The 24,610-nt window shown below is 43.5% G+C and overlaps 2 protein-coding genes across 2 annotated transcripts in view; both read right to left on the bottom strand.

Annotated features, from left to right (window-relative positions):
* The window catches only part of LOC310794348 (neuronal acetylcholine receptor subunit beta-2-like), a gene marked incomplete at its 3' end in the record, with an annotated part of 10,290 nt that extends 10,229 nt beyond the window's left edge, over positions 1-61 (bottom strand). The window contains exon 1 of the mRNA XM_083656336.1: positions 37-61. The remainder of the gene's footprint in view (positions 1-36) is intronic.
* Positions 62-12,105: 12,044 nt separating this feature from the next.
* The window catches only part of LOC310793609 (phosphatidylinositol 4-kinase type 2-beta-like), a 36,935-nt gene continuing 24,430 nt past the window's right edge, over positions 12,106-24,610 (bottom strand). Inside the window, exons 6-11 of the mRNA XM_083655441.1 lie at positions 22,747-22,900; positions 21,675-21,730; positions 19,876-19,978; positions 18,522-18,655; positions 15,575-15,634; positions 12,106-14,691 (exon numbers count right to left, since the gene is read on the bottom strand). Of these exons, the coding sequence (XP_083511567.1) occupies positions 14,518-14,691; positions 15,575-15,634; positions 18,522-18,655; positions 19,876-19,978; positions 21,675-21,730; positions 22,747-22,900 (681 nt within the window). The 3' untranslated portion in view covers positions 12,106-14,517. The remainder of the gene's footprint in view (positions 14,692-15,574; positions 15,635-18,521; positions 18,656-19,875; positions 19,979-21,674; positions 21,731-22,746; positions 22,901-24,610) is intronic.

Genomic DNA, 24,610 nt, shown 5'->3' with positions numbered 1-24,610 from the left:
GACGTATCAAAGCAGGCTGCTACATGCTATACTCACTTGTGAGCGAGAGGACGAAGAGCAAGAGAACAGCGTTGGTCGCAGCCATCTCCCCCTGCTTCCCCTCCTCTTCCCTGGGCATGGAGACTTGGTGGCCTCTTCCAGGTATCAGGTTGTCCCCGAGAAATAAGCGGTGAGTGCGGCGTGGACCGACGGGGAAATATGTAAATAGTCCGTGGTGTATGTTCTTTCCTTTTGGCTGAAGCTCCGTGCTGTTGTTTGCCACTCACATGCACTGCACATCTGCACCTTGGATTGTGAACAGCGGGGGGGTGGGGGGTGGGGGGTCAGAGATTAGACTAGCTATTTGTAGTTAGTAGTTTCATTGATGCTCATAGCTATTTTGTCCTTTATCTTATGCCCATTTGCCTGTGCGGCGCCGGTGTGCCTCCAGACTTGCCGCGCTTCAGTCACAAATCAGCCGCGTTGACATGTGAGGAGCACAACAAAAACACAAAAAAGCGCACACTCGATCCAAACCTAATTAAGTCCAAACGAGTACAGGGCAGTTGTCAGAAGTGGCGGCCCGTGGAAGGAGCGGGCTACCACAATTTCCCCGCTAAAACAACTTGTCAACTCCTTGGCTTGAGGCTTGTCAACTTCTAGCTCGTTGAGCATTAATTAGCGCAGTTGGTGAAACTCGGGGGCGGCGCCGACAGGGAGCGATTGGGGGTAGCAGGTAGAGGTCAGGACCAATTTTCCATTAAACTCCTGTCTTGCTCCCGAGTCCCGTGGAAAGCCTGAAGGAGGAGGGGAGGTTGAGGGGGGGGAGGAGGGCTGCTCCCTGAGCCTTGAGCCTTGGACCGGGGGGGAGACGACCACGTAGGCTACGTCACGTTGAGCTGAGTGAGCTCTGCTGCTGCCAGTCTGATGTCCACTGAAGCTGCCAGCAGGGTCACTTTTCATGACACTGAACCCAGATCATTCAGAGAAAGAATACGGCGTATAATCGATAGCGTGTGTGGTCTATTGATCATTTCTATTGGGAATTTTGGGGGGGGGGGGGCATATTAGTTTCTATGCCCTTAAACTCCATGCACTTAGAAATTTGTATTTGAGGCAACAACTTATTAGGCTATACTTTACATGAACACAGGGATTTGATTGCAGCAGTTTGAAACTGCATCACCCCCTTCAATGGTGTATCTTAAGTGAAACCAGTGTGCATGGATCGGACAGACACGCCTAGGGTGCCTGCTAGCAGGGGGCAGAGGTGTGATCATGAGAAAGAGAGAAGGGGGTATGGTATGGGGCACCATGGATTGCACTCATCATCTTGCTCCATGGGAAAATAACATTCTGTCTGAAAACAGAACACACTCAGACAAGAAAACCTGAATACAACATAACACAGCCTGATATGTTGGAGCATGTCAGGGAAGGAGAAAAACACAATGGACAGTTCAGTTCAGGGCAGCAGGTGGTGCAGTGATTAGGAGGGCCATCCCGGGGTGAATCCCTCACGACAGCAAAAGCATGTGCCCTGCTGAAGTATCCTTGTGCAAGAGCTTGAGTCCCTGCCAGCTCCAGGGGGCGCTGCTCTCTAGCTGACCCCTCACTTTGATCTCCTTGTGGAGGAGCCAGCGGACATATGAATTCCACCTTCAGTGGTCAGTCAGAGTAGCACAACGATGTGACCGTGGGCATTTCAGCACCTTGGACAGCTACAGTTGTACCATGTAAACCATTTCAGTTACTATATGAATGTGAATGTGTGTGTGTGCGCGCGCACCAGGTGTATTTTTAACAGTGGGACTGGGTGCGTGTGCGTGATAAGACTATGAACTGTCATCTCAGTAAGAGCAGAGTTGTGTCGCAGGCCACTCAGCTGCTAGAAAGACAGAAAGGGCCATGCAGGGTGAGAAAGGTAGGAGCTGACTTCATCAGACACTTCTTGCCCCTCATGTCATGAATAAGCCATCCTACATAACTCTGTTGAAAGCAGGGATTTGCCTCAGCTAGGTGGAGGAAGATTTTATTTTATTGTATTTTATATTGGGGGGGGGGGGGGGGGGTTATGCAGTGGGATTGTTGTTTACAGTTGTTTTCTCTCACTTTAATGGAGTAAACAGGTTCACAGTTGGGGAGGATCTTTCAAACAAGATAAAAAAAAGTGTATAAAAACATCTACAAGTGACAGCAAAGATACAACTGAATTAAGTAGATAGCAGAATCTAAATGACGACAGTAGCCTACACATCATGCAAGATGCCTAAAATGACAAGGGACATAAAATAACACCTGAACCATATTCGATAAATGAGCCTGTGCATATTTGAATGTGTGGATATATGATCCAGCACCACAGGCAGAGTTTGTAACTGTTTTCTTGGTGCGGAAATATTGGCTTATATTATGCACTCATCACCTCGACAGATCACAAAAATATTCACCATGGCAAAATATTGAGTAAGTTATTTTGCCACAATCGATTACATCAATAATGTCAGAGATTAAAAATGGAAAGGTCTTCACTGATACAAACCTGAGAATACATCTGTAGACAAACATGTCTGCACACATAGATTTTTGGAAAGAAAATTAATGGTGTGAAGATTAAAAAAAGAGTTACTCCTGTGCCAGTGTTGATGGGATCAGCATGCCCATATATCACTCACAGTCCGGGCCGCTTAGCCAACACATTATTCCTTAGGTGGTCCAGTGGGGATTTCAATCTGGCGTAATGGAAGTGTGTCTGCTTCAGTCAAGCAACTGGCATACAGTACCAAGGCTTATGGCAATTCACAACACACACACACACACACACACACACACACACACACACACACACACACACACACACACACACACACACACACACACACACACACACACACACACACACACACACACACTCTCCCTCTCCCTCTCTCTCTCTCTCGCTCTTTCTCTCTCTCTTTCTCAAAGGTGTAGACAGTGCCATAGCTGTGTTAGCTAAGCTAGGACACTGTGAAGAGAATGCCACAGTAGTGAGTCCTAAAACCCACAATAGCATCGCCTGCTTCCCTCATCTGGGAGTCAATGGTTTTTTTGGATGGGGATTTTGGTTAATATGATCTGTGGTTAACTAAAGTTTAGATCATCTTCACAAATGAACACAATTTCAAAGAATTGCGATTTTTGGTGATCACATCAAAAATAATAAAAGTTGTGAAGATTATTTTGCTGAACACAAAGGTCGCAGTTTCATAAACTCTTGTTAACCACAAACCTTATTTCAGGCATCTAACCAAAATCCGCCTACAAAAATCCCATTGACTTCCAGACGAAGGAACCCAGCGCGATGCTAACAAGATTCAAGATTCAATATTTTTATTGTCACTCCGTAGTACAAGTACACACGTGTGTAGTACAAGTACACACGTGTGTAGTACAAGTATGCACGTGTGTAGTACAAGTACGCACGTGTGTAGTACAAGTACGCACGTGTGTAGTACAAGTACGCACGTGTGTAGTACAAGTACGCACGTGTGTAGTACAAGTACGCACGTGTGTAGTACAAGTACGCACGTGTGTAGTACAAGTACGCACGTGTGTAGTACAAGTACGCACGTGTGTAGTACAAGTATGCACGTGTGTAGTACAAGTACGCACGTGTGTAGTACAAGTATGCACGTGTGTAGTACAAGTACGCACGTGTGTAGTACAAGTACGCACGTGTGAAATTCTTATGCTGTGGGCTCCGTTACAGACAAGGTGCAGTAGGTAAATAGGTACAAATCACAGCAAACAACAAATAGAGCACACAATCACAACACAACAACAGGGCAATATAGTTAAAAAGTAGATCATGTAAACAGTGTATGTAAGGCAGTTGAGGTAAACAGTGAAATAAGAAAGGTAATAAAGTAAAAGTAATAAGTATTAAAATAGAATAATATCGAAGTCCAGTGTCCAAAAGTGTTCACTTGTCAGTGGAAGTGTGTGCAAATGTCAATAATACAGGCGTTTGTGTTATTTATTGAGACGTCTCGTTGCCTGCGCGACAAAACTATTCCGCAAATCACAGCAAACAACAGGTGCTTTCGGGACTCTGTAGCTATCTTCTCCCTGAGGACAACAGGGAGAACAGGCTGTTGTGTGGGTGGGTTGTGTCCTTGATGATCTTCCGGGACTTCCTGAGGCACCGCTGATTGTAGCCTACAGTTCCTGCAGTTCTGGCAGTTCACATCCTGTCACGTGCTGGGCCGCGCGCTTCACCCTTCTCAGTGCCTTGCGGTCCATGGTGGTACAGTACCAGGTAGCGAAACAGACAGTCAGCAGGCTCTCAATGGTGCCTCTGTAGAGGTCCCTGAGGATTTTGGGCCTCAGGCCAAATTTCTTTAGGCGTCTGAGTCTGTGCAGTCGCTGTTGAGCCTTTTTGACGACAGTGGTGGTGTGGCTGACCCACGTCAGGGGCCCACGTCAACATTGGGGTTGGCCTACAAAAACATGTCATCGCTGCGTTCCTCTGATAGTTGGAGTGATAGATACATCACCACTTTACAGTGAGGGAGTTACATTTTAGATCAGTATGGAGCATGCACTGCACTGCATGTTTGTTATTTTAGATCAGTATGGAGCATGCACTGCACTGCATGTTGGTTATTTTAGATCAGTATGGAGCATGCACTGCACTGCATGTTGGTTATTTTAGATCAGTATGGAGCATGCACTGCACTGCATGTTTGTTATTTTAGATCAGTATGGAGCATGCACTGCACTGCATGTTGGTTATTTTAGATCAGTATGGAGCATGCACTGCACTGCATGTTTGTTATTTTAGATCAGTATGGAGCATGCACTGCACTGCATGTTTGTTATTTTAGATCAGTATGGAGCATGCACTGCACTGCATGTTGGTTATTTTAGATCAGTATGGAGCATGCACTGCACTGCATGTTGGTTATTTTAGATCAGTATGGAGCATGCACTGCACTGCATGTTTGTTATTTTAGATCAGTATGGAGCATGCACTGCACTGCATGTTTGTTATTTTAGATCAGTATGGAGCATGCACTGCACTGCATGTTTGTTTTTAATCCTTATTTATATGGAAGGAAGGCATGCTGAAGAGATTGCTCAGCCTGCAGCATGCGCCCTCCTTCCCATCCCACAGTCATGTCCACACCTGGGAACTGCCCAGTGTACAACCACAGTGTTCTGCTGTGGGCCACTGAGCCACGGCGCTGAATCAGTTGGGGGTCTAGCACCATGCTCAAGCATCATGCTCAAGAGCACCTGGACGGCAGCTGTTGAGTGGGGGGGGTGTATTATACAACTCACTCACTTAGCTGCCCAAATTTTGACAGGCCCACTTCTGTATCTGAGCTGAGCTCGATCATCTGCTTTCACAGAAACATTGAAAGACCATCCATGCCCCACAGCTGTCAAACCCAGCACATTTGACCCCTAACAGCTAGGGAGCTATGTTTAGGCTTTTGTTTTCTATCATTTGTCCGTTGAACTACAATACAATCAACTTGAACTCCTCAGACTTAAGAGCTCCCGAAGCGATTTCGTAGACTATAGCACTATGGTGTCCCTGTCATCTATAGAAGATAGATAGAACAGCTATCATACAACCCATATCATTGATGCCACTGATGACCAGTCAGTTATAAAAGAGCGCTGACAGTCAGCAAGGTCAGCATGGGGAGCTAGTCAATAAAATGACAATCAATGACCCTGTCCTTCAGAAGATGACAAAAAATGCTTTATTTATTAGGAGCAGGAGGAGTAAGAGTCAGGCTCTGATCTCTGTTCATTTGTGTGTAACACCTTTTGCTGAATATTAGGGGAATTATGATATGCACTGGGTAAGCTGCACAGAACCCTGCATTTGGGAAGTACAGTACGTGTGTGCCTGTACACTGTTCGGACGTTAGAATTCACTGCAGTCTGAAGACATAGCTACTCAGAAGCAGCTCAGTGATTTTTTAACTTTAGTGGCTATAAGTCAACGCATGATTTATACATATATGTATTTTGTTCAGTGATTCTCATAATTATAACAACACACCACGCACAGCACTTTGGAATGAACAGATGGAGTTTATAGTTTCACTCACTTTAATCACCCATACACCCCATGCCAGATGCCACCCTCTCCTCCTCCTCCACCTGAGCACATATAAATCACCAGCGCATTAAGTTCATAAGTAACAATGTGCATTGTGCATTAAGTGCATTGAAATCAGATGGCTCTTGCCTCACAAAAGGCAGATTGCTGCACACATAAATCCCACCTCCTAATATTCTTTATAAATATGGCAAGTGGACAAGAAATCGCACTATTATGTAGACTTTCTTACTATTCAAGCGAGACTGAATCAAGACCACCGGGCGGGGTGGGGGGTGGGGGGTGGGGGGGGGAGAGTGGCTGACAGAGACCAAGATCGAGACCAGCAAGACCACCATTTTCAAGAGCAAACTCTTTGTGGTTTGTATGAGCAAATCATGACTGATGATTTGGATGACATCTCTGCAGCCACTGCTCTGCTCTCCCATGCCTTGTCTCCTTGTGTTTTCTTCTTTGGCACGTGAGGGGAGTGGCTTCAGCGGTAAAACTTTCAAACTGCGAAGTTATTGGTTTAATTTAAGGATGTTTACACCCAATCACAGTAAAAAATAAATAGTTGTGGTCTTGACTGGTCTAGAAATAAAATCCAGAGTCCGGCTAGTCCGAAACCAAGTCAAGAGCAAGACCAAGGGAGGGTGAGTCCGAGACGAGACCGAGACCATCAAAATGTGGTCTTGAGACTGGTCTTGGTCTCAAGACTGGTGGAGTAACACAGTCTAGTGTGAGATTTCGCTTGTTACCGTTCCTGAGTCGGGATTCCTTACAAGTGCTCTAGTCTAAGGCAGGGTTTCCCAACATTTTGGGGGCCAGGGACCCCAACAGGGGAGAAAGTTTCTAGGGACCCCCTCATAATCATAACACCGATTAAGCATGTTATTTGTCGCTGTTGACACCACGATCATAAAGGTGAGGTTATATAAGTGGTGGTGGGAGTATAAGTAGGACTGGTACTTTGACTGTGCCAACAATGCCCAAAAGGAAGGGACCAGCACTCTCCATTGGAACTCCAACCCCATACAGTATAATGCAGGTGATAAGGTCTCCCCAGAAGTCATCTCCAAAGTCTGCTCCAAGCACCTCGGTCCCGTCATCGCTTCTGGGTTTGCTGGGGCATTTTCTATAGTAGCAGCATCTGCTTAATTGCTTGGTGATATTTCAGTTTCTTCTGATTACACCACTTGTACTTGAGTACATACAACTAAGCATTTGCTGCACACTACCAAGCATGTACAGCACAATGAAGTGCAAAATTGAAAACACAATCATAGAAATGGACCACACCATATGAATGACAATGACTCTGGAGAATGAGCCATTTCTCCTTTTGTAAAATGTCTCAGTGTAGGCCTACTTTTTTCATAGTCAAACATAAAACAGCACACAAATATGCAGCAAAAAAAGTTTTATTTCACCTTCTCTGGTTGTCTCTTTCTGAAAAGTTCTCCATTGTTCACCAAACAAAACAGAGGCTCAAGGCACTTTTATGCTGCAGTCCTGATTGCAAATTGCTCAATAGACCTGAATGTTTAGAGATTTGAATATTTGTGTGTTGTCGGTTGATGCTTTGAGATTTTACTTGAGAAGTGTGTGCAACAACTGCACATTGTGTGTAGTGTTTTGACAACAAGGTGATGTGTAATAGACATCAGAGTGTAAAGCATGGAAAGTCAGAGTCTAATGCAGATAAGGGAGTGTGAAGTAGTGCCAAATTGGGTCGAGCGATTGGTACATGAAGTGAAGGTTGTGCAAATTGTGCCGAATTTTCGCTTATTGTGTCTTAACAATTGTGGAAAAACTGTAATGCTTCCACTTGCTAGAGCTGTATATATGTGTATTTTGTGAGTGTTCTGTCAATTTAAGAGGTGTGTGGTTGCCTTTAACGGAAGGACACACCCAATTGTCAACCTGACTCTGTGAAAGCGTATCGTCATTGCTGAAGATATGTTCCAGAACAGATCAGTGATTGCACTATTTGCCTGTTATCAGATTAAACAAACTCAACTGGGAATGTGGTGTCTGTGTCTGTAAAGTCTGTGGTGCTTTAACACAACGCAGCGACAAGATCACACGTGTCCTGGACATGCACACTGCCACACAATTCTATGGGTCAGAAGCATTGATACAGAAGTGATGATTTAGAGGGAAAACATTTGTATGAGTGTATATAAATAGTTGCACACATGTAGTATAGAGAGCTTTATACTATGCTCACGCGAGTGACTGATAAAGGCATGCACAGGTGTATGTGTGCGTGTGTCCACTGAGAAGCTGCAGCTGATGTGATCTATGCACGCCATCTAGTGGAGACATTTCAAAAATGTAGATTGAGAGCAATGTAAACCGGAGTCAAATTCCTTGTATGCATAGCCTACTACAACATACTTTGCCAATAAAGTATCAATGCAGATTACATAATAGCCTACACAGTATTATCATGTTGAATTGGCGAATTAGACATCAATACAATGGCCATAGGCCTATAAAAGGCTATCATTTCAACTTTAATTTCACCCTCTGCCTGAACCATTAAGTCAACATCAGAGTCCAATAGCCAGGAAATGGCTATTTTCACATCCTTAGTTTCAAAGACAGCTGTGGTCGCTTCAAGCCTCGACCTTTTATTTTCAACAAAGCCATGTGAAAATTCTGCTGCCACAAAAAGTGGTTGAATAGAGCATGTGTGAATGTATCAGAAGGATTTATTTATTTATTTACTTATTTATATTTTTTTTCCAGATTTTGTATCCCCCTGAGAAGGATTTATAATTGTCCATGTTATATGATGGAGACAGTGTGAGGAATCTAGTCACCGAGTGTCTGTAGACTGCTAATAGGTTTTGTTTTTTAATAGTGTCCAGTGGTTCAGCTTCTCCCTGTTGAATCAACACAGCTCATTCATTGGCAAAGTTACCTAAATACATCTTTCATTATTTGTTGGCCACTAGAACATGGCTTTGGGGTTAAATTTCCACCTTGACCACCTGTGCTTACAAATGCAACCATGGTAATTTAAGGTGTTTTCAAAAGCATCCATCAAATGGCCTATCAAAAATGTGTCTCTAAAAATCTAAGTCAGAACTCATTGATTTTCCTGACTGACACCCATGAAAAAACAGGCCAAATTTAGGATACTTTTGGAAGTACACAGAAATCATGTTTAGGCATACAACAAGCCTAGATTTACTGACATTGCTCTATCTATATTCATTCACTCCTCATTTCTTATCTGCAGCTTTGAGCATGCAATACTTTGCCAACAAAGTGCTGGATGTTGTGGATATGACACGGTGCACTTTCTGTTGTCATGTCAGTCATTTACTGAGATTGGACTCAGTGGGATGAAATGTCTGTTCATAACACTATATGGATCGCTCCATTGTTCGGTCTGTGACACAACCAAGCCTGGGCCTCCGCTGGGAAAGAGTTGGGACTTGGGAGCGAGAGACAGGGCAAGTCAGGGGGATGCTGGTTGTTAGACAGTCACACTTTTTTCATATACTCTGGTTGGCTTTGTCTGTGCTGTGATCTTTTTCGGTTAATGGCGAGCCACAAGGACCCCACCCCCTTGGATACCATGATGACAGCTGTCCAAGAGCTGAGTTTTTGTTGATCCTTGTTGATCCATTTTTCTGGTCAATCACAAAGGGGAATATCCTCCCACTGTGCTTAACTAACCAAGGAAACTGTGATTGTCTTATTTTGGTCAATTGTTGGGATTTGCTGCTGTAACTATACAGGACTCTCAGAATAACGCAAGTTCCAGACAGGAACAGGAGGAGAACTTGATCCTTACAGCCTGGAACAGCATGGTGGGTACCTGAAGGGAGAAAAACCTCATAACTTTACCTTAACCTTTAAACTTTAAAGCCACATCACCAGAGACGCCACCTGCCAGAACTACTGGAAAGTGGATTATTTACTATCAAGGTGAACTGCTGTAACACCTAGCACAATGGAGTGAGTGCCACATATTGCAATTATTTTTAGTAGCAGTTGCAGTCGCAATAGTTGTAGTAGTACTAGAAGTATTAGCATTAGTGCTATATATTGGTGGCAGTAAGATCTGGCAGTTTCCTTTCCATCCCATCCGACCAGAATGGTCTGACAGTTCTTCTTGGTCCGGTAGTCCCAGAGGTGGAAAGTAACTAATTCCATGTACTCAAATTGCTGTGTAATTATTTGTATTTTTAGGGTTAATCGTAATGGTAATTTTTTTAATCAGACATTTTACTTTTACTCAAGTAAATTTAGTTTGAAGTACTTTGCTACATTTAAATTGCTTCAGTTACAGAGTAAAATAAATCCCATTATGCTAATTCAATAGCCTATATAGCATACAACCATATGTCCAAAAGCTTCCTGCCTATGTGAGAGGCTCTACTGATGTGATAAATAAAATCTCTGAACGGCATAGCTCCCCAGTGACATGCTTTTGGCTACCTTCGACGTGGAAAGTCTGTATTCACATACTGTATCTCTCACGAGAGAGGAATTGTAACACTTGAATATTGTCTACAAGATCGGTCTGAGGCTTTGTGTCCATAGTGCCTTTACTGTATGTGATTTAGCATCAATCATTCAGAAATTCAATTTATTTTAATTTCACCAGGGGGAGCACTTCTTGCAGGTCAAAGGTACAAGTATGGGGAGTAATTTTGCTCCTAGTTATGCCAATTTATATGTCAGCTATGTTGAGCAACTGCTTATCTTAAACGAGAACAGAGATCCATTTAATTTCAATATCATTAGATGTTTCAGATACCTTGATGACATTCTGTCTTTTTAAAGGGTCTCAAACAGAGTTGAATGAGTTTGCCACTTATCCCAATGCTATGAGTCCAGTATTTTCAGTTGAGTCTGATCCCAAATGTGTATTTCCTTGATATGTGGATCAAATTAGAAGACGGGAAAATGTACACCACCCTTTAGCAGGAGACTGACCATAACTCCTTCTGGCGAATAGCTCACATCCCAAGGCAGTTAAACATGACCTAAGAGCCAATTCTATAGGCTATTTGCCATTCGACTGAGAATTCCATTGAGCGTGCTATTGATATGAAACATTTCGTGGCCAGGGGCTACTCCCCAGATTGTATTGATGAGTCATTCAATATTGCTCTCTCTACACCACGGTCTGACCCATTAAAAAAAAGTGTAAAAAAGGATGAGAAGTTTTCTGTCTCATGTAGGCCCTGGCCTACAGTATTACATCTAATTCCTATATGGTAAAAGACAATCATGAAACACTGACATCTTACCTCTGATGACCCTTCTCTTAATAAACACATTTAAAGAGCCACCACTGTTTCCGTAACAGGGTGGTCAGGGCCAGCATCCATACCGGCATACAGATCAATACATTCAGATTTAGTTATAATTCTCTATTGATTCGTCTTTTTCATTTCCTTCAACACAAACAGATGCACAGAGTTGCTTTCCCACACTAAGCGGAAGGTACAGGCTGTTCAGTCTGCTTTCTCTTTTCAAGGGTTATAAATAGCTCACCTTGGCCTGGGGCATTCCAGCCGACTTGTCATTAGTTAGTTAATCATTAGGTTTAAGTTGAATGGCCTCGCCACTAGCCTGGGTAAACCCAGCCTCCACATGGCCTCTATGTACCACCAGTCACGAAGAAACGTACGTTTACAGGCATAGTCTGTGACGTCATGTTGAAGGCTGGGTTCACCCAGGCTACCTTGCCACAGCTCTATGAGAACCCACAAAGCTGTCGCTGTGCTGTCTTCATAGGCTGGACTCTGCTGAACACATGTTATCTTCAGAGGCGGTCTAAAAACCCAACAATGTAGGCTACAAAGTTGGATTTCTCACTATACACTGACACTGTCATTTAGCAGACACTTTCATCCAAAGCGGCTTACTGGTACAATTACGGTACATACTTTGTCAGCTAAGACTTCTTTGTCCTTTAGAAGGAATAAGTGTAGGATTTTTTTTAAATACATACTTTAAACTTTGACCAAAGAGTTTATATTTCCCAAATTTTATTTTTCGTCTGTTAAATAACTTTACTCATACAATCATCAAGTTGGAATAGAAATTTCAAGATGCATACATAAAACCAAATGGCATCGGGCAAGTGTGCTGTGTTGTCCTCAATCACTTCTCCCCCTCATACTCCATCGTAAAGGGGAGGACAAATTGCCCTCCCCCATGTTCCCCTCCCCCATGCCACAAGGTTCAAGGGCAAGCAGCTTGCCAGCAATTAAATGTCAAACAAATACATTCATCGTAACGAGAAAATCCCATTTTTTTTACAGCATCCCCTCGTACTGAAATGTTAAGGAGCAAGAATCTGTGTAGAAACCGTAAACAGTTTACATTCAAGGATCTCTCCCCCCCCCCCCCCCCCCCCAAATGTTGTGTTCAAGTTTTAACAATATTCGTTCTCTTCTTGAAAAGATTTTGGCAGTAGTGTGAGAGTTGAAGACACTGGGTTTGTGTTTGATGGACAGATGTGGTTTCAAAAGCTAACACTGGGTCAAAGAACAGTTGGAATCCTTTCAAATGAATTGACTTGGTTTGCCTGGTGTGTGAAACTAGTAAAATACTTGCAGCAGTTGTGTAGTGCACGCCTACTTCAGCAAGCAATCCTGACAAGGCAAAACAAAGATTTGTCGGTAGTAACCTTATCCTGGACGAAATTTAAGTTTCTCGGGAGATCTGTGAAACAGTCCTTCCAGACTTCTCACACACTCTCAAAGACTTTCAGACACCTGGGGTCTCATTTGTTAAACTGTGCGCATACAACCCCTAAGGATTAACTACAAGAACGACTAATTTATCCAGTGACTGTGAGCACAGCTGCATAAAATGTCCCTATTCAATTGATAATCAGGCCAATTTATATGCGTCATGTGGTAATTGGCATAGCATTGACCATTTATGGTTGGGGCTCCACATGCGGAATGTCCCAGTTGGACTGTGATTGATAACGGGGTAAATGCCTGCAGCAGGTGTAGGTACTTATCTCCAAAAATGTGCCTAAGTAAGGGTCAGAATGGACTTCAATTATTGGAGCAAGTTGTCTTGTTTAGATTGTGAAACACAGATTGGATCGCATCACTGGACAAGTTAGTCATAGTGTTAGTAGGGATCCTACCTAGCCCCATAACGTGACCCTGCTACTGTACTCCATATATTATAATAATATACTCGTACAGTAGTCAGGGTCACACAGCCTTCCCATAGGCAATAAGGGAGAAAGGCTGAAAGGCTGTTCAAAACGGTCCCCTACCAGTCTCCGGTGTCCGATTGCAGATCCGAAGATATGATAGTCCTCCTACGGAAGCCAGTAATTTACCCGGTGCTGTTAAAATGATACTGCTGTGTGAAACAACTGTTTAAAAGCAGTCTTTCCACAGCCTGTGCCGTATTGAGGACAGGAGAAGCTTCCTAGTGCTGACACGAAACCTTCGAATTTTGTGTATTTCATGTTTTGCTTCCCAGGTGCGCTGGATTTGCATTGATCATTGACTGAGCCATCGTCTCCGTGTGACTACATGTGTTTGCTCGCCACGTGCAAGTGGTGCACCATGATAGTGAGATCAAACAAACTTCTGCTGTAAATTCAGCACAGGCTGTGGAAAGACTGCTTTTAAAACGGTTGTTTCACGCAGCAGTATCATTTTAACAGCACCGGGTAAATTACTGGCTTCCGTAGGACTATATCTTCGGATCTGCAATCGGACGCCGGAGACGGGTAGGAGACCGTTTTGAACAGCCTTTCCCCCTTATTGCCTATGGGAAGGCTGTGTGACCCTGACTGCTGTACGAGTATATTATTATAATATACAGAGTACAGTAGCAGGGTCACGTTATGGGGCTAGTATCCTACCTAGATCTGTTAGTATAGATGGTGGAGTGCTTGTTCTTTGGCCGTTGGCCTCATGAAGACACACCGCAAGAGGCTTTAGAAGGTACCTCGTTAGGTAAAAGAAAACCCTCCTTTTTCTGCCTCCTTACAATAAACAAAGCCCATGTCTGTTGAAAAGCCGATTTTCCAATCAAGTCACCACGGTAACCACACACACACACACACAACCCAAGTCACCATGGTAACCACATACACAAGCCCAGGGTCTCTAAAAGACACTGGTATGCCAATCTGTCCAGCTCCCTCTTCCCATCATGCCTCTCTACACACTGCTCTGCACACAGAGAGGAAACTCTTAAGCCCATTGTATTTTCACAGAACCCTTATTCTCCTACCATGCGGTCTTACTCACTACATCCCCCTTTCCTCTCTCGCAAGCTGAAATATGAGCAGTTTCCAGCGTGACAGTCTCATCTTCACCCTCATATCCGTTCCTGCTCACATCCTGACAGTGGGGCGAGAAGGAGCTGCTGCAGACAAAGTGACGGGTGAAACATTTCTCCTCTTCTCCCCTCCCCTCCTCCATCTACCAGGAGGAGAAGAAAGGGCGTTTGCAGTGGAAGGTTTGCGTGAAGGCGTTGCCTAGTGTGACCACGCGGCCCTGGCCACCCGAGCGGCTGCGCTCCACGACCACCCGGGGCATCTGCACAAGCTGGATGGGGCTCTTCCCGTCTTTCAGCGCCTGGGTCAGGTTCAACACCTGGGGGTGAGCAGGGACCAGGTGAGAGACAGGAGGAGAGAAGTAAAAAATGCTTCATTCAAAACAAGTGGGAGCATTGGCTGCATTTTATTCATTTAAATGGATATGCCAACTTTTTGGGAGTTTAGGCCATTTGCCATATTGTCTATATTAAAACTAGAACGTACACGACTTTATTTTCCATCTGCGTGCAGTACAGACTGTGGTAGAGCCCTCAAATGCTAATAGCTTAGCACCAACAATGGCAGTCAATGGGACATTTGCCTACTTCGCCGGATCCTTGATAAGTAATGAAATGTCATCTGCGTAGTGCGTACAGAAACATTTGATGTTCCTCTCCCCCTTGTAACACGCGTTTGATACCAATGCATTGGCTGCATTGTGAGCGCTGTGTGTGAGGTTGTCCACCATATGAAATTGGAAACGACATTGGCGGCACCAAATCCATGTTGACGCGCCTCCATCCAGGATCTGCTGAATGTCTGGGTTTTTAGTTCAATTTTTTCTTGTGTGGGATTTTCTAAAAATACTACAGACTATAAAGACATCTATATGGCATTAAAGGGCAATGTATTTTCAAATGGAATATGACAATTTAAATAAGATAGGACAACACTGGATAGGAATTGTTTTCCGTCACTGTAACGTGAGCATCCATGTCGTAGTAGTACAGGGTTTTTCATGGACACACTCATTGTAAAAGTTCAACCCAAAAGGAGAGAAAAGGGAGAGCGAGGTAGAGTGGACAATATGAAAGGAAGGCATGAGTCACAAAAACAAAACAAGAGATAAAGGAGAAAGGGAAAAAGGAAGCGAAACTGGAAGGAATAATGAGCCAAAATGCTCAATTTAGATTCTAAAAGAAAGTGGGCTTTCAACTCACCTGTCCCCTCATAACAGACATCTGTCTCTCAAACATGGTTTGGTCGAAGCCTTTATCAGTCTGAAGAAAAAGAGAAAGAGATTAATAATCTACTTAGGTGTCCCACGGCCACGTCACTCACTAGTTAAAAGTAGGTTATTTAAAAAAACAGCAGAGTTATTTCTAATGGAATATTAGACTACCGGTATCTGCCTTTTTCCTGTCATTTTGTGTTGCCCGATCACATCCCTGTAAAAGAGTATTTTTCCAGAGAAATCGCCAGGGTAGATGGCTATGGCCTGCTGAGTGGCAGAACACCACTGCAACATTCTTTAAACATGTGATGTTTGGTGGAGGAATGCAAGACAGAGCAGATGGAAGGAGAGTGTCAAAGAAAGAAAGACAAGGAGAAGAGCTAAATTGGCTAGCAAATATAGTGAGCAACACATGAAAATGAGATGAGTTTGGACTTATTTGAGAGAGCAAGAGAGAGACAATGACATGAAAAAGGCAAATAATCAACAAAATAATAGCAAACTTACAACCAATAATTATTGTCTATGAGTATAGTTCTGTCTGAAATACATACGACCCTATAGCCAAGCAAGCACGTAAGACCTTTTGACAAAATCACATAAGTCATCAGTTAAATGTTTTATTAGATTTACATTTGGCGGAATGACTCTGTTCTGGTAATATACCTGTCTTTTCCATGAGCTCCATGGAAAGCCTAAGACAGGCAATTAAGCAGCAACATTTCAGGGTCTACTAGGGGTGGGAATCACCAGATGCCCACGATACGATACTAAAACGATACTTGAGTCACGATACGATAGTATTGCGATATCGCCGATATTGCGATATATTGAATATTGCGATATATTGAATATTGCTATATTTCGATATATTGCGATTTCTTACTTTTTTAACTGCAGATTATGTCCCCAAAGGAAAACTTTGTCAACATCTGGTTTATATAAGAACAATTTTCCAGTCTGTACATCTGACTTCAACCATTTTATTGCAGCAACATTGTCAAGTAGACAGACCAACAACTTTCATAAAGTCATGTCATAGTTGCATGCACCTGACAAACTGAACTGTTTGTTACAGTCTACTTACAGTCCAGTCCACCTTAACTGGATGTGTATGTGGACTACTGTACTTAGGTAGTTTTTGAACAATGCAACTTCACTTACACAAAACATCTTGTGCAGCCCATTCAGTAACTGGGGAATTTGTAAATTACTGTTATGACAAAACTGTTACTGTTAAAACAAAATGAAAATATGCTACCGTTTGTTTACTGCTGGCCTTGGAACTAAAGTTTATAGTAGCCCGGTGGCATGGCATGGCCTGCAAAAAAAAAAAAAAAAAAAAAATTGCAATATCGATACTTGGCGTCCAAATATCGATACAATATCGTCAGGCAAAATGTCGCGATACTATGGTGTATCGATTTTTTCCCCCACCCCTAGGGTCTACCCTTCCAGTCTATGACTGGAAGAGCAATGCAGATTCCCCGTAGAACAGAGCAAGCATCAGTGACCACACGATGACATTCATTAAGTAAAGCAACCTAAAGGAGGAGCTGGGCAGGAGGGGGGTTGCAGCGTTGAGCAGAGGAAGCAGGAATGACAGGCAGACTGAAGCAGCTTTAAATACAGCAACCCTTTTGACGTTAGCCAATTGAATGTGAACAGCTGATGTGGGCTGGGTTAATAATTTGCCAATCGGTTATCTGAGAAGGGAACAGAGTTGGAGCATAGCTTGATTATATTGGCTGCCAGAACTTAGGTCATTTTTCTACCTAAAAGGAATAACAGTACTTCCCTAGTGTTACACCTCCCTTATCTACGTACCTCTAACAGACAAACCGCTGTGAAGCTCCATTGCTGCTGGGTAAGGCCTAGTTTATGCGACAACGCTCACTGCATAAAACGGCAAACTTTTGTTGTGTTTGGGCCTTCTGTTTCCATGACAACGGCGTTATTGAGGCCTGAAAACGCAAAAAAGTGCAACCAGGGTGGAAATCTTTGATAACGCCACCTTTACCATCACCATGTGACGTGGCAAAATATCAACATAGCACTCAAAAATCAATCATGACATCAGAGTCTGAGAACAAGTTGCTAAAGATACATAATCTGCGATAAGTGCCCACTATAACATTCAATAATTGAATGACCCTCAACAGAACACACAGCAACACACGTATGGGACGCATACATTTTCTCAAGTGGCAAGTGCTGCAAAGGAAACAGGTATTTTTATATGGCTTTACTGGGTTTTTATTCTGTAATGTAACCAATCTGCAGCAGTTTATCACCATCACTGACTTCTGTGTCATTCTATATGATGTGGATAATTCATTTAAACTTTAAAGTTTAGTCCTATAAAGCTGCATCAATCCCACTAGAAATAGACAGAATATAGGAAGCTAGGCATTTTTACCTTCAAAATAAAAGCAATAATTTTATACTGTGTAAATAAATAAAAAAACACAGCAGTCGACTCACTACGAGTTAGAATTGACTTTTAATTGTCTATGAGTTCTGTGTATTTCGGATCACACAAAAACACACACACAACAAACAAAACAAAACAAAAAAGACTGCAACATGCATCAATAAGGCTATTACTTTATTTAATTGCCATTATTGTGAATGTTCTTATTTATTTATTTTTATTGTGAAGGTTCTAACCAGAAGTTTCCATTTTATTCCGGCTTAGTTTACGCTGCTCGGAGTTGGTGATGAGTGATGACATTTTGAGCTCCAGTCTGCACATGAATCGTTATCACAAACGCAGTGTATAAACACGGAATCAAAGGCCAGAAAGCAACAACAGTTTGCCATTTTATGCAGAGACCATTGTCATCTAAATGTATGACTGACTGGAAACTTGAGTACTGTGTGTCAGACAGCAGCTTGGACAGGAACAACAGGTAGAGAGCAGGAAAGTATACCTTGAACATCTCGTAGAGATCCTCACAAAGGTCCTGGACAAAGTTCATATCAGACAGGCGGGACAGCACCAGGTCCCTGGTCTCCTGGGAAAAGGCCACCTTAGCCTGGGGGAGCCACGCCCAATGGAACGGGTCTGATGGAAGGACAGATCACATCAGCACAGTTTTCCATGAGCTCACAACACACAACATTGTAATGGCACTCTAGCACAATAAACAACCTTGTCTTGCCATCGCAGTAAACGGGAGCCTTGCTCTGTCACACCTGTTTATTGTGAAGGGCAGCAGGATGAGAGGGTAAGGTGCAGAATAGAGGCTGACATTTTGTTCGGGAGTCCCGTGCGTCCTGTGGGATTCCCGCGCGATTGGGAGTAATTTCACTATTCATCACGTGATTGGGATGGGACGGGGGAAAAGTCAATGGGAGCGGGCGGGAGCAGGGATCATGACAACAATAGATCAGTTTATATATAAATATGGCCAAATGGTGTGAATTAAAACTGCAGTAGAACACAAAGTCATCTAAAACGGATGGGGAGAACATAAAATCAAAATCATTGCGTTGTGTTGCGTAAAGACAAAAAAAAATAAAGGAAATAAAATGTTAAATTGGGAGCAGGATGGGACAGAAGTCATTCTACCGTGAGTGGGACAGGAGGATAGGATTTTATTTATTTATTTTTTACTCTGGCCCGGGGTTGGGATGGGAAAGGAGTATTTCTGTGTGAGTGGGATGGGACAGGAGTGAAAAACCACTCCCATGTCACCCTCTATTGCAGAGGGAGTCCATATGTACAGGCTCTAGTCAAGTAGGCTAGTCCAATGGTTCTCAGCATGCAGTCTGGTGACCACCACAGTTATGGAATGTACAAAAATGACTATTTTGGTCATAGTTTCACTGGTACCTCTCTGCCTACAATACAGTCATATAATTCTGGACAAAATTACATCTCACACTAAAAATATTCTCAAATTTGGGTCAGAGAGACAGCAGAGACTTGATATGAAAAAGGTTGAGAATCAATCAAGCAAAAGAAGAGTCGGGTTAATATATATATATATATATATATATATATATATATATATATATATATATATATATATATATATATATTAACCTGACTCTATATATATATATATTAACCTGACTCTTCTTTTTTAACCTGACTCCATATATATATATATATATATATATATTTATATTAACCTGACTCTTCTTTTGCTTGCTTGATTCTCAACCAATAGAGAGAGAGAGAGGGAGGGAGATGGAAGAGAAAATGTGTGGAAAAAGAGAGTGAGAAAGAGAAAGGGAAACAGATCATGCTGGGTGGTCACAGGATCAGCAGCAACATACAGGCTCTCCATTCATCAGGGTGTTTGAAGGGGACAGCCAGGCCGTTGTCAATGGCTGCAATCTTGATGCAGGAGTCTGGACTGTTCTCCGGCCACTCCGTGTCCTACAGCCAGGCAAGGGAGACAATCTGAATGAGTCATGTCCTACAGCCAGGCAAGGGAGAGGATCTGAATGAGTCAGCAGCCGCACCAATAACTGGCTGAAAGATGGATGACCGATGACCACAGAGTTATTGGTCACTGTCCAAAGGGTTTATTGATTGGACAGATAGATGACAACCTTTGCTCATTTATCAATAAACGACGCCTTGTTGATAGGTAGTCAGATAGTGTTCTGACTGCTATGTAACTATGACAGTAGAAAGGTCATTGAGGCACTAGTCTACTTCTGCAATATGCAAAACAGGCATTGTCTGACTTTGCTTATGTGGGCCCCCTGTGTCCCGAGTGTGAGGTAGGTGAGTGAGTGAGTGTGTGAGTGTGTGAGTGTGTGAGTGTGTGAGTGTGTGTGTGTGTGTGTGTGTGTGTGTGAGTGAGTGAGTGAGTGTGCGCACCTATAATGACAGAATGCATCACAGTTGGATCCGATCCCAGGCCAGCAAATGTTGTTGCATCGATATTGACTACAGGTTGTTTGATCAACCTCTGCTCCATTTATGCATTTGTATTCCCCCTCTGCTCCATTTATGCAAATTGATGTAAAAACATATTTGCCATAAACAAACGTCATCCACCATTGACATCAGTGCGGGGCATGGTTTGAAAGCACCTGGGTAGCAGACAGTTGTGTCTGCAGTGTGGAATTATTTAAAACCTTTATTGAGAGCGAGCAGTCACACAGCTCATTGTAATGTTTGCAGTGCAAGTGTTTAGAGGGGTGACAGCAGCAGAGCTATTTGCAGCATTACCAATTTAACCAGAAGAAACACATCATCAGTTCTCACAAATGGTAGCTCAGAAGAAGTCTGAGCAGCCAAAAACCAAAACAAAATAACAAACCGACAACAGAGAAAAAGCAAAAATAAATAAATAATAGAGATGATTATCAAGTTTACATTATCAAGTTTATTGCCCTGGATGACCAGCCCCTCTTGGCCTTTGCCATTAAGTGGAACATTAGGAGCCATGCTATAGTTACAACACGGTATAGAGACACTGCAGAGCGCGTCATCATTCAGAAACCACGCCCAAAACGAGGGGAAACAAAAACTCCCCCCCCAATCCTGGAGTTCTCCTCTGTCACGTCACTCACGTGTTGCACACAAAGATCATATAAACGGAAGATGAACACTCCAACTTACTTCCTTGACAGCTAGATCCACATTTTTCTTCTCACCAATTCTCAATGGCTTCCTTGTTTTGCTCGGGAGTACAAAAAAACTTTAAATTTTTTACATTTGTTGTCTGCGCAGCCCACCACACAACAGCTTTTAGCTATGTTTAATTCAAGGAAAACGACGCTGGTGTATTGAACTGAATGGAGAGCTTTCCCCCGTGATGGGTGTGGCCTATTTCATGCAGTGTCTCTATGGAAACAACTTGTGATTTGTGTCAAAGATGTGACTGGAATTAGTTTTGCTACAGACATGTGGAGTTCACATGTCCCTCTACTCCTAAGTGTGAGTGCACACTACAATGATCTACTTACTTTACTTACAAAGTGCAACGGCTCACAGAGGGGACCACATTTATATAGTGGTCAACTCTCCTTGTAGACCCAAACTAACATGACCTGTAGCCTACAACTAATGCAAACAGGGCAAACGTGCAGGGTGTGCGAGTGTGTTGGTTCAATCATACCTTTTCTCCTTCTCCCGGCTTCTCATACTTGATCAACCAGTTGTCATTCCCTCGGTCTGAGAAGGTGGAGAGAGAGTGTAGAGCAAATAAGTCCATAATAAGTCCATAAACTCAACCTGCCACCATGAAAAGAGTACTGGTGGTGGAAATACCAGTGAATGGCCACCAAGCAAAATAAGAAGTTATCAGCAATGATTTAGATAAAGGGTGCCTAATACACCTGAGAGCTTTTTTTTTTTTACCTCCAAGCCCAATATTGACACAGTAATTATAGAGAATTATACAACAGTTAGTTCTGGTCGAGCAATTTGATTGGACAAGAAGCATTCCATCCGTGCTGATATTTAGTATAACACCACGGGATGCATCAGTGTATGCATATTATTCCTCTTCACAGTTCTAATGTAACGTTGATTAGGTTGTGTTCACAGCGTTTTTCTGTGCGCAGTAGCGACAGCGATATGGATACATTTGCCGTTAAATTCTGAACAGCAATCTGAAATAGTTGGTGCTAACCTAAAGGTAGCTAACGTTAGCTTGCAGTCAGGAAACCGTTTACCTGTTGCTTGGCAACACTTGGTAGCATTCGTGCAATCCTGGGGGAACTGTTTTTGTTGACGGAGACAAATAACAGACAAAAATCATCTGTTGTCTCAAATGACTTAAAAAATACTATCATTACTTGATCAATAGCTTTCACAACTGTTGTATAAAAGCAACATCACACTCAAGGTCATGCTGGTATACTGTACGAGCGAATCACAGCCGTGACGGTATAGAGTAGAACAGCACGACCTCCCGTGTGTGATATTGCTCAAGTATACGTCATATTGCTGAAACGGTATTATGAAAGTTACAAAGTTGGGCTTTTGGACTGTTATACAATGCTGTGTCTAAATGCACTATACACTGCCTTGAAATGTAAACACAAAGGCACACCCTGGGAACACACACACACACACACACACACACACACACACACACACACACACACACACACACACACACACACACACACACACACACACACACACACACACACACACACACACACACACACACACGTACACACCTGTGTTTCTGATAACATAGTCCAACACCACCAGCCTCTCAAACTGTGACTGCAGCTGCTTCCTGATGTTCTCTGGTAGAGGTTCTGCTTCAAAGCGTCTCAGCCAGTAGTCGGCTTCACGGTACCCCTCCACGAACAGCTGGAAGGAGCCCACCTGGAAACAGACAGACATGATGTGTCACGCCTGAAGCATACATCACTAAAGGCTTGGACATGTTCCAAGCGCGGCAGCATGAGGCGGAGCTCTGCAGATAGCGCGCACACTCTGCGCTGGGACAAAGGCTTTCATGCTCAGCGTGCTGCTTAGAGCACTGCTGTTTAGATTGTACAGTGAACGGCCCATGAAAAGTCAATGAAACGCCATTATATGTTGTGGTGTCTCGGCAGCCGATCCCCCGGCAGGTGAGAGTGGGAGGACGGCCAGCCACGACAGTGACATCAGAGCCGGGGTTCCGCGTCAGCAGTAAGAGGTATTTCCCAAATTAGCTGCTGAATCAGTGGGACCGCTCGCAGCTGCGCGCTGTTAGGAGCGACCGCTCGCAGCTGCGCGCTGTTAGGAGCGGCTCACACGGCTGAGACTGATTCTACAATCAGCTCGACTAGATAGCAGACGGAGCTCTGAAGGTTCACTGTGGGGCTGGCTCTCCTCGAGAGAGGGGGTCCTCTCCTTGCTGTCGGGCGGTAGGTGATATTTACACTCCTCTCCTTAAGCTCATGATAATGACTGTATATGATTTCTGACCGCTCCTGTGTCTTATCGCACTCAGGCAAGATGCTGGAGCATCTAACTAAGGCAATGTACTGGAGCGCTTGATGCAACGTTTTGGAGAAAGCTCATCTGCTGTGACTCACCTGTTAGGTGAACCCCACCTGCCTGGATTGAGACTTTGAATGAACAGCCCTGAGAATTAGGGCTGGCACGGATCACGGATAATCCGTGACCCGTACGGATCAGCCCCCACGGTTCGGCACACGGTTCGGAACGTCGTGGTCCGCGGACCCCCCCCCCCCCCCCCCTTTCGTTTCATTTAACGTTTAACGTTAGTGTATGAGAACGCCCAGCGCAGCCAGACACAGACAGGAATAATCATGGCAAGCACAAGTGAGCTTCCTCAACCCTTGTCGCCGCTGTAAAGTATCTCTGAAGGCTGTGGCTAGTGGCTCCTAAAGACAGCGTGACAACAAACTTATTTCAACACCTCTGAAAAAGCACAGGAATGCGATCAGCGTGTTGCGCGCTGCACAATATAACGAGAGCCACAACACACACACGCGCACACGTTTCACAAACACATTATCACCGGACGGTGAAATGTTGCCTTAGGACACATAACAACAAAACAATACGTGGGGCCACTGAGTAGCTTAACGTAGCATCAACGTTATATTTCCAGACTGACCTGGTCTGGTCTGTAGGTCTGTACCCGTGTCATGTGACTGGTGCAAGCAACAGCCACGAAGTTAGGCATAGCAGTGCCACCTAAAACAGGAAGTTTTGCCTGCCTTCAGAGTAAAAGCATACATTGTGTCACTTATGAGAAAAAAATATTTTTTGAGCTGTGCAGGGCAACAAATGGTTAGAGAATTATAATAGTATTAAAAAAATCTAATCGAAAATCTAATTTTGAGAGAAAAAATCTGATCTACGGTATATAGTTTTTTGCTGATCCGAAAAATCCGTGATCCGTGGCTCAAAATCCGTCACGCGATCCGATCCGTGGGTTTTCTGATCCGTGCCAGCCCTACTGAGAATGGAAGAATTTAAGTTGGATTTTTGAATGGACTAATGAATAAAACAACGTGAGAGCGTTTAAACCTGCTTTTTGAGTCTTGGCTTGCATCAGAGTTACCACAATGTTCAGTA

The sequence above is a fragment of the Poromitra crassiceps genome, assembly GCF_964638095.1.
Source record: "Poromitra crassiceps genome assembly, chromosome: 19".
NCBI lineage: Eukaryota > Metazoa > Chordata > Actinopteri > Beryciformes > Melamphaidae > Poromitra > Poromitra crassiceps.
Note: the sequence above shows the minus strand (reverse complement) of the source record. Positions and strands in the feature narration are given on the sequence as shown.